General features: G+C 53.6%; 1 protein-coding gene across 1 annotated transcript; it reads left to right on the top strand.

Annotated features, from left to right (window-relative positions):
* Window positions 1–7,265: 7,265 nt before the first annotated feature.
* On the top strand, window positions 7,266–9,430 carry lyrm2 (LYR motif containing 2). Its single transcript, NM_001171684.1, is given in 3 exon segments — window positions 7,266–7,320; window positions 8,830–8,970; window positions 9,077–9,430. Coding segments are annotated over 3 exon segments (264 nt in total). The 5' UTR covers window positions 7,266–7,278; the 3' UTR covers window positions 9,158–9,430.
* Window positions 9,431–10,822: the final 1,392 nt, after the last annotated feature.

Genomic DNA, 10,822 nt, shown 5'->3' with positions numbered 1-10,822 from the left:
GAATGGGGCGCAGAGTATATAGACTTTGGCTTATTAATGAATGGGGCGCAGAGTATATAGACTTTGGCTTATTAATGAATGGGGGGCAGAGTATATAGACTTTGGCTTATTAATGAATGGGGCGCAGAGTATATAGACTTTGGCTTATTAATGAATGGGGCGCAGAGTATATAGACTTTGGCTTATTAATGAATGGGGCGCAGAGTATATAGACTTTGGCTTATTAATGAATGGGGCGCAGAGTATATAGACTTTGGCTTATTAATGAATGGGGCGCAGAGTATATAGACTTTGGCTTATTAATGAATGGGGCGCAGAGTATATAGACTTTGGCTTATTAATGAATGGGGGGCAGAGTATATAGATTTTGGCTTATTAATGAATGGGGGCAGAGTATATAGACTTTGGCTTATTAATGAATGGGGCGCAGAGTATATAGACTTTGGCTTATTAATGAATGGGGCACAGAGTATATAGACTTTGGCTTATTAATGAATGGGGCGCAGAGTATATAGACTTTGGCTTATTAATGAATGGGGGGCAGAGTATATAGACTTTGGCTTATTAATGAATGGGGCGCAGAGTATATAGACTTAGTTCTTAGTGGAACTGGGACATTTGAGCATTAATTACATGTAGGCCTGTGCTGACTTTGTGTATTTAGCTCCTATTAATACTGAGACAAACTTTCCAGCTAACGTGGCCCCATCGGAACCTCTCTTCTATGCTAAGAATCGTTAGTAGGTCACTAGGGCTTTGGCCACATCCGCTGTTACTCGCTTCAGCGCTCAGGCTCTACGCTGGGATTGTGGTTTAGTGGTTTTGTGTAACACGCTGAGAGAATGAGGGAACAGTGAGCTGCCGCCGGGCACCAACCATAACACCCAAACACTACTGTTCCCAGGCTGGGTCATACCCACGGGTCACCACCCTCCTGCCCCAGTGAGGTATGCCAACCTGAGGGGCTAGGGACTCTATCTGCCCCTACAACCTTCTCAGGCTGCTATTTCCCCTAATAATGTAGCAGCTCTCTCAGTGTGTAACAGAAACTCAATGGCACAGACTCCTGATGGTTTGTACACAAGAAGCAGGAATCATATTTCCCAGTGGGGTGATATAACCTTAACGTCAATCCACATCACAATGGCTTCCCCACACTCACAATGCAAAAAAACAAATGTGTCATTCTATCCGTTATCTTTTCTCCTGAATAATAACACTGGCAGCAAGTTACCAGGCCAATAGTGGCCGCGTGGCAACTCTAAACTTTAGTGCCCAGTGATGGAACATTCCAACCGCTCACTGGCGCCCCGCCCCACGCAGCTGAATGGATACAGTAAGTACTGCTGGAGGAAAAAACAGCAAAACAGTGTAGGGACCCCAAAGAATTGGGCCCCTTCAGGATGAGTTCCCCTTTAGACTGGCACCATGAGGGTGGCCTTATGTGATTTGGACACCTAAAGGTTGTCCTAGCTGTTTATGTGTGAAAAGGAAGTTTCCCTGTTGTTCAGCAGCAACCACTAGGTGGCAGTGTGCTGCAATATAAAAAGGGATGACACCCATTTTGTGAAGGTCATAGTCCTGGGACTGCCTCTTTTAAAGAGGTGTTCAACAGGCTAGTGTTCTAGTACAGGAGGTACTGTAATAGGTCACTCTAGGAGTGACAGGCAGGCTAGAGAGAACGGGCAGAGATAGCCCCAACAGGAGAGAGAGGGGTTAAGACCCCCCAGCATTTATGGCTGGAGTTCAGGTCCTGTAGTGTTTAGTAAGAGGAGCCAAGTCAGCACCTGGGAGTGTTCCCAGTGAAGGGGCCCTACGTGGACCAGGGTGAGTTCCTAGGTGGGATCATCCGGCGGGAGTACCGGAGGTAGCCCAGAGAGAGTGTGTGACGTGAGCCGTCTGTGTGACATCCTCTGAATGTTCTGCCTGCATCAATAAACAAGTTTATCTGGTTCACCATCATAACTGGTGTCTTGGCTGTTCATATACTGAGGATCCTCAACTGCCTGGTAAGCAGCTACCCCAAGGGAGGGGCAAGGTACCGGGAGTTGCTGGGAGTCCTGGTCCAAGGAGGACCTCCTAGGTTTTACTTCTCAAAACAATGGCTCCAGAACCCGTGAAGGTTTCACTAACATATATACAGTATTTCAACATGATGCCATCTTGTGGCCAAACTAGGAACTACATGGTCATATTTTGACACATGAAAAGAGACTTACCTTTTAGTATAAAGACCCGCCTGAAGTACTGTCTGAAGTACTAGGGGACTGCCAGGGATTCTGTAAATTTAGAATTTTAACATTGAACACAGCTTAATGAATGTATATCTGTCTTATTCATTCAAACATACTTGTAAGTTATTTTGGAAAGGGCTTAGTACCCCTTTTTACATATGATATGCTCTTGCCTTTTATAGATACTTGGGGGGGTAGGATTATACTGAAACCAGGCATATACCCTGGAACACAAGGTTGCTCTCTCTCTCTCTCTCCCCCGAGGGACAGACAGACAAATACTTAAATATTACTCTTATACACATGTATTGTGAGCTCTCTGTCACTGATATAAGGGGGTTCCAAAATGTGGCCTTATCAGCATAGGCCATGTCTGTACCACTTCACCCCTTTATCATTTCCCTCCAGTCATTTTGGAGCCACTTAGTGGAGAAGGAGGATGACACCAGGAGGACTTGGTAAGGGAATTAGTGCCAGAGAACCTCAAATGTAAATATTAATATCCACTATGTGACTAATTCCCCATAGGCCTGTGTGTAGGGTCCCATGAATGAGTGAGAGTCAGTGTAAGGCCGGCTAGTTACTGTCTAGTGCTTCTCTGCAGCAGCGTTCTGTATGTGTGGGTAGTTATGTTAGAGCTCCCCCTAGTGGTAGGCACAGCTAGCACAGCAGTCTCTTTCCTACAAGTTGCAGAGAATTGGGGGTACCCAGCCAGAGAGGGACCCCAGCAGCAGTATGTATGTATGTATGTATAACTTTATTTATAAAGCGCCACAAGGGTATGCAGCGCTGTACAGTCTTACAGAATACAGAATTACACACAGGGGGCACAAGTGATATAATAAATAAATACAATAAATATATATATGTATATATATAAGTGCCATGTGGTATGAGACACAGTAGGAAGGAGGTCCCTGCCCCGTAGAGCTTACAATCTAAGTGGTTGGGTAACATACAGGCACAAACTGGAAGGTAAGAGGCACCAGGTATGGGCATTTGCCCTTAAGCGCAGGACTGGGCAAAATAATAAATCTTAGTGCTCCAGAAGGTACAGTCTGAGCTTTTTCTTAAAGAGAGTGGGTGAGTTTTCCCTACGGAGGGATTCAGGGATAGAGTTCCAGAGGTAAGGAGCAGCGAGATAGAAAGGTTTAGACGAGAGAGCGCAGTGGGTGTGGATGGTGTAAAGAGACGGAGGCTCTGAGAGGAGCGGAGGAGACGACCAGGAACGTGCAGGGAGACCAGTGAGGGATTGTAGTGAGGAGCAGGGAGACCAGTGAGGGAATGTAGTGAGGAGCAGGGAGACCAGTGAGGGAATGTAGTGAGGAGCAGGGAGACCAGTGAGGGAATGTAGTGAGGAGCAGGGAGACCAGTGAGGGAATGTAGTGAGGAGCAGAGGAGTGAAGGGCTTTGAATGTCAGCAGAAGGATTTTGTAAGCTATCCTTTGCTTAACAGGTAGGGAAAGGTTCTGCTGTGTAGGGATCATTCCTTCTGAGGAGGCTCAGTTCATATTTTAACTAATTCAAATATTCCACAAATATGGAATTGCTAAAGTAACTAGGTTAAATATGCATCGTATTCATCAGATTTTTGGCAAAATAACGCCAAAGTTAACATTACGAGCTGATATCTGCCGAGTGTGCCTGCGCTCAGTGACACAAAGCTTCTGGGTGCAGGTAGGTAGGAGACTGGTGCCAGCGGGGGGGCAGATACTCGGTAAATGTTTTCCCACAGGCTGAGAATTAGCCCCTCTGTTGGCATCAGCCTAAGTTTGACTCTAGTGGTGACCTGTATGGGCAATAGATTGCCCCAGGCTGAGTGCAGTGACTGGGAGGCAGTTACATAGTAGTTACATAGTTACATAGGGTTGAAAAAAGACCTGTGTCCATCAAGTTCAACCCATCCAAGTAAACCCAGCACACCTAACCCACACCTACCAATCTATACTCACATACATAAACTATAAATACAACCACTAGTAGTGGTGTGTATGGGCAGATATATAGGGAGGAGCAGGAGAATAAGAATCATTTCATACTTTATGGGCCATGTGACTGGGCACCAGGAGAGACTTTATTAGTGAAGGGGTTCGTGGATTTAAGTTATAGGTTCAGTAACAGAGTTCAAAGCTAAGATATCTACCTACTTGTTACTCTTTTGGGCAGCTGCTTTCCCTCTCCTGGGAGCCCTACGTTTTGCTTCCATTTCTCATGGCAGCTGCCATTTCCCAATACAACACAGTCCTGTGAGGCAACAGCAGTCTGGCACCTGGAAGAGCAGTCCGGCCCCTGGGAGAGCAGTCCGGCACCTGGGAGAGCAGTCCGGCCCCTGGGAGAGCAGTCCGGCACCTGGGAGAGCAGTCTGGCCCCTGGGAGAGCAGTCCGGCCCTGGGAGAGCAGTCCGGCCCTGGGAGAGCAGTCCGGCCCCTGGGAGAGCAGTCCGGCACCTGGGAGAGCAGTCTGGCCCCTGGGAGAGCAGTGGCCCGGGGCATCGGCCCTGGGAGAGCAGTCCGGCACCTGGGAGAGCAGTCCGGCCCTGGGAGAGCAGTCCGGCACCTGGGAGAGCAGTCCGGCACCTGGGAGAGCAGTCCGGCCCCTGGGAGAGCAGTCCGGCACCTGGGAGAGCAGTCCGGCACCTGGGAGAGCAGTCCGGCACCTGGGAGAGCAGTCCGGCACCTGGGAGAGCAGCCCGGCACCTGGGAGAGCAGCCGGCACCTGGGAGAGCAGTCCGGCACCTGGGAGAGCAGTCCGGCACCTGGGAGAGCAGCCCGGCCCCTGGGAGAGCAGTCTGGCCCCTGGGAGAGCAGTCCGGCCCCTGGGAGAGCAGTCCGGCCCCTGGGAGAGCAGTCCGGCCCCTGGGAAGAGCCCCTGGGAGAGCAGCCCGGCCCCTGGGAGAGCAGTCCGGCACCTGCGAGAGCAGTCCGGCACCTGGGAGAGCAGTCTGGCCCCTGGGAGAGCAGTCCGGCACCTGGGAGAGCAGTCCGGCACCTGCGAGAGCAGTCCGGCACCTGGGAGAGCAGTCCGGCACCTGGGAGAGCAGTCCGGCACCTGGGAGAGCAGTCTGGCCCCTGGGAGAGCAGTCTGGCACCTGGGAGAGCAGCCCGGCCCCTGGGAGAGCAGTCCGGCACCTGGGAGAGCAGTCCGGCACCTGGGAGAGCAGTCCGGCACCTGGGAGAGCAGCCCGGCCCCTGGGAGAGCAGCCCGGCACCTGGGAGAGCAGCCCGGCACCTGGGAGAGCAGTCCGGCACCTGGGAGAGCAGTCCGGCACCTGGGAGAGCAGTCCGGCACCTGGGAGAGCAGCCCGGCACCTGAGAGAGCAGCCCGGCCCGAGAGAGCAGCCCGGCACCTGAGAGAGCAGTCCCGGCCCCTGGGAGAGCAGTCCGGCACCTGGGAGAGCAGTCTGGCCCCTGGAGAGCAGCGGCCCCTGGGAGAGCAGTCCGGCACCTGGGAGAGCACCTGGGAGAGCAGTCCGGCACCTGGGAGAGCACCAGCCCGGCACCTGGGAGAGCAGCCGGCAGCCGGCACCTGGGAGAGCAGTCCGGCCCCTGGGAGAGCAGCCCGGCACCTGGGAGAGCACCTGAGAGAGCAGCCCGGCCCGGCACCTGAGAGAGTCAGTCCGGCACCTGGGAGAGCAGTTGGCCCCTGGGAGAGCAGTCTGGCACCTGGGAGAGCAGCGCCGGCCCCTGGGTGAGAGCAGTCCGGCCACCTGGGAGAGCATCCGGCACCTGGGAGAGCAGTCTGGCACCTGAGAGAGCAGTCCGGCACCTGAGAGAGCAGTCTGGCACCTGAGAGAGCAGTCTGGCACCTGAGAGAGCAGCCCGGCACCTGAGAGAGCAGTCTGGCACCTGAGAGAGCAGCCCGGCCCCTGAGAGAGCAGGCACCCGGCACCTGAGAGAGCAGTCTGGCACCTGAGAGAGCAGCCCGGCCCCTGAGAGAGCAGCCCGGCACCTGAAGAGAGCAGTCTGGCACCTGAGAGAGCAGCCGGCACCTGAGAGAGCAGTCTGGCACCTGAGAGAGCAGCCCGGCCCCTGAGAGAGCAGCCCGGCACCTGAGAGAGCAGTCTGGCACCTGAGAGAGCAGCCCGGCCCCTGAGAGAGCAGCCCGGCACCTGAGAGAGCAGCCCGGCCCCTGAGAGAGCAGCCCGGCACCTGAGAGAGCAGTCTGGCACCTGAGAGAGCAGCCCGGCCCCTGAGAGAGCAGCCCGGCACCTGAGAGAGCAGTCTGGCACCTGAGAGAGCAGCCCGGCACCTGAGAGAGCAGTCCGGCCCTTGGAGAGCAGTCTGGCACCTGAGAGAGCAGTCTGGCACCTGAGAGAGCAGCCCGGCCCCTGACGAGAGCAGCCCGGCACCTGAGAGAGCAGCCCGGCACCTGAGAGAGCAGCCCGGCACCTGAGAGAGCAGTCTGGCACCTGAGAGAGCAGCCCGGCCCCTGAGAGAGCAGCCCGGCACCTGAGAGAGCAGTCTGGCACCTGAGAGAGCAGTCTGGCACCTGAAGGGTCCTACGAAGTTTATTCATCACTTGCCAGTAACAATGATCCTTCCCATGATTCATTTCTCAGAATAATATGGGCAAGGATCATTTATACTGGCAAGTGATGAATAAACTCACTGGCCAGGCGGCAACCCAACCAGCGATGTTGGCCAGTAAGTATCAGGCAGGGACAGCAGGGAGGTAATGGGCAATAGAAAGCTATGGGTAAGGGAGCTGACCCAGCCGGGACTAACAGCTAATACTAATGTTACACAGAATGAGCTACAAGGCACCTCCCAATACTATAATGATTCCCCTAATGCAGGAAATGACACTACGCTCTGAGCTCCCTGAGGAAAAAGTTAGGAAACACTGCGCTAATGTTTGAGTAGAAGCCGCTGCCATTGAACTTGCGGCTTGTTGCGCTGTCAATTAACTCCTCCCCCCGGCAGGGGGCGCTGTGACTCACACAGACCATTGCCCGCTTTAAAAGCCCTTGAGTGTGCATTTCGCACTTCCTGCCGCCAGAGGTCGCTGTGACAGCGGACACTCATGGTTTTCAGACGCGGAGGTGATGGGATCCCGGCTCCCCCCTGCGGCTCTCACTCTTAAGCAGGTCAGCCGGGGGGCCTGGGGCAGTTATTGCAGGACGGGGCCAGGAATAAACCACTATAAGTACTGCAGGGGGGAGAAGGGCAGCGCTGGTTCGGGTGTCCAGCCTGTGCTCGCTGGTATTTCTCTGAATGACAGGGGTGCCGGGAGTTGTCCCCAAGCTGCTGTGTAAAGCTCCCAGCGTTCCTTTATAGCAGTTATAGTTATACCGAGAGCCCCCCGTATCCCCGGTATCGGGAATCATTTCATTCCCCAAGTACTGGCGGATAAATGCCCTTATAAATAGCATGCCAGGGTGCCAAGGGGCAGCACCCACTCTCCTTGCCCCTCCCCCTGCTCCCATTGGGCCTCTGTGTACTTGTAATGCCAGGGCCAATTATAACTCCCCATACAGTTATATATACAGTGCAGTAACCCATGGCAACTAGAATGGATGGTCCCTTCTCAGCCAGCTGAAGGCAGAGCAATGAAAGCCGACGTTTGATTGGTTACCGTGGGTTACTGCCCAGGGGCAGATCTGCTGTTCTGTGTGCCCATATATAGGGCCCCCATCAGAAATCACAGGGCCCCTCCTCCCATGCCCCACCCCCAATGGCCCCTCCCCCAGTGACCCCTCCCATCAGACACAGACATTGGTAGCCAGGGCCCCCCTAAAACATTGGTAGCCAGCCCAGGGCCCCCTAAAACATTGCTGGTCCTCCCCCCGTGTCCTCATACTATGGCCCACTCCCCACTGCACCCTGCTCCCCCTGCATCCTCCAGCTCCCCCTAGTGTCCTCATACTACTCCCCACTGCACCCTGCTCCCCCTGCATCCTCCAGCTCCCCCTAGTGTCCTCATACTACTCCCCACTGCATCCTGCTCCCCCTGCATCCTCCAGCTCCCCCTAGTGTCCTCATACTACTCCCCGCTGCACCCTGCTCCCCCTGCATCCTCCAGCTCCCCCTAGTGTCCTCATACTACTCCCCGCTGCACCCTGCTCCCCCTGCATCCTCCAGCTCCCCCTAGTGTCCTCATACTACTCCCCTCTGCACCCTGCTCCCCCTGCATCCTCCAGCTCCCCCTAGTGTCCTCATACTACTCCCCGCTGCACCCTGCTCCCCCTGCATCCTCCAGCTCCCCCTAGTGTCCTCATACTACTCCCCACTGCATCCTGCTCCCCCTGCATCCTCCAGCTCCCCCTAGTGTCCTCATACACGTCACACGTACGCACGGGGCACAACCAATCAAAATCCCCACTGGCCACCAATGACAGGGCGCGTAATTCTTTAAAGGGGGCCCAAGCTTAAAAAACTGTATCCCAGCCGGGCCCCCTTTAACAGTCACAGCAGTCCCCCCTGTGCCCCCCTGATGGCAGCCCTGCCCATATACAGCTCCCACTTGTACCCACCGGTACCTCGTGTGACTGGCTGCTTATTAAAGTGCAGGATACCCTGCTCTGTCCTTATATGAGCCTGGCATCAGTACAGAGTGGGCACAAACTGTTTCATGGCTACGGTCTCTCTCCCATCAGTTCCTGGTCAGGCAGCAAGTGCTGGGGCTCTACAGGAAAATACTGAGATCGGTGCGACAGATCCCCGACGCCGCTGACCAACGCTACATGCAAGAGTGGGCCAGGGAGGAGTTCCGGAGGAATAAAGGGGCCACGGAGGAGGTGAGAGGGGATGGAGATTGATACAGGAGCAAAGGGGGGGGGGGGGGGCTGCTCATTAGAGCCCAGTCTAACAAACTACAGCTCCCACCATCCCTTGTTGTTACAGATTGCCATTCGCATGATGATCACTCATGGCCAGAGGCAGCTGCAGGAGTTGGAGCGGGCCCTCCATCTCGCCAAATCATAGCGCCAGAAAGGCTGCCGCACACACCGCAGACTCAGCACAGCAGCTCTGTACGTTTGGGCACCAGTTGCCTCCACTTGGGGCCTTTTCCATTCACTGGGGGAAGGTACATTATACAGTAGTACCCTGGGGTGGGGAAGGAGGCAGAGGGACATGGGTGCTTCCTTCTGAGCGCTGCCCTTCCTCCAGCAACGTCTTGTAAATACTCCGCTCCCCAAATGCCTCTATTTATTCCTAATAAAATCAATAAAGGCAAACTGGCTGCAGTCAGTTTTATACTCTTCAAATTGGTTTCATAGTCTGTCTGGCCTGTGTCGAAATTCCTCTGTTCCTCCAGTCCTTAATGGGGATCCCCACATTCTAGAACCATATAGACCGGTAGGTTCTAGAACCATACAGACAGGTGGGTTCTAGAACCATACAGACTGATAGGGAGCTGAAGCCTTGTCTGTACTTGTGTGACTGCAGGGCTGTGATTGGATATCCCCCTCCTACTGTGAATCTGGCAGGGGCTGTTAGGGCACTCCCACCCCTCATTTGAAACACGGACAGGGACCTGAGAGGATCTATAGGGAGCTCCAATAAAGAGGCCATTTTTACAGACAGTATTAATTTTTAAACCAAAGTGAAACCAGCACCATATTATTCACAATTGCCTACAGGATTAGAGTTTTTTTTTTTCATTTATCCAATATGTCTCCTTTAAAGGAGAAGGAAGGGTAAAACATTAGTAAGCTTTACAGTAATGCTGCATTGAGTCCTCTGTCAAAAGAAACAGGATTTCTTGTCTCATTTTTTGTAAACATGTTGTTCGGGTGTCCTTCCTTTCCTTCTCCTTTAAGAAATTGACTAGTGTGTGATAGGGACCTTAAGCTTCACTGGGGCAGGGGCTGATGGGAATGTGATAGGGACCTTAAGCTTCACTGGGGCAGGGGCTGATGGGAATGTGATAGGGACCTTAGATTGTAAGCTCACTGGGGCAGGGACTGATGGGAATGTGATAGGGACCTTAGATTGTAAGCTCACTGGGGCAGGGACTGATGGGAATGTGATAGGGACCTTAGATGGTAAGCTCACTGGGGCAGGGGCTGATGGGAATGTGATAGGGACCTTAGATTGTAAGCTCACTGGGGGCAGGGACTGATGGGAATGTGATAGGGACCTTAGATTGTAAGCTCACTGGGGCAGGGACTGATGGGAATGGGATAGGGACCTTAGATTGTAAGCTCACTGGGACAGGGACTGATGGGAATGTGATAGGGACCTTAGATTGTAAGCTCACTGGGGCAGAGACTGATGGGAATGTGATAGGGGCCTTAGATTGTAAGCTCACTGGGGCAGGGACTGATGGGAATGTGATAGCGACCTTAGATTGTAAGCTCACTGGGGCAGAGACTGATGGGAATGTGATAGGGGCCTTAGATTGTAAGCTCACTGGGGCAGGGCCTGATGGGAATGTGATAGGGACCTTAGATTGTAAGCTCACTGGGGCAGGGACTGATGGGAATGTGATAGGGACCTTAGATTGTAAGCTCACTGGGGCAGGGACTGATGGGAATGTGATAGGGACCTTAGATTGTAAGCTCACTGGGGCAGGGGCTGATGGGAATGTGATAGGGACCTTAGATTGTAAGCTCACTGGGGCAGGGACTGATGGGAATGGGATAG

Source organism: Xenopus tropicalis, chromosome 1 (assembly GCF_000004195.4).
Source record: "Xenopus tropicalis strain Nigerian chromosome 1, UCB_Xtro_10.0, whole genome shotgun sequence".
NCBI lineage: Eukaryota > Metazoa > Chordata > Amphibia > Anura > Pipidae > Xenopus > Xenopus tropicalis.
This window is presented reverse-complemented; position numbering and strand designations above follow the sequence as displayed.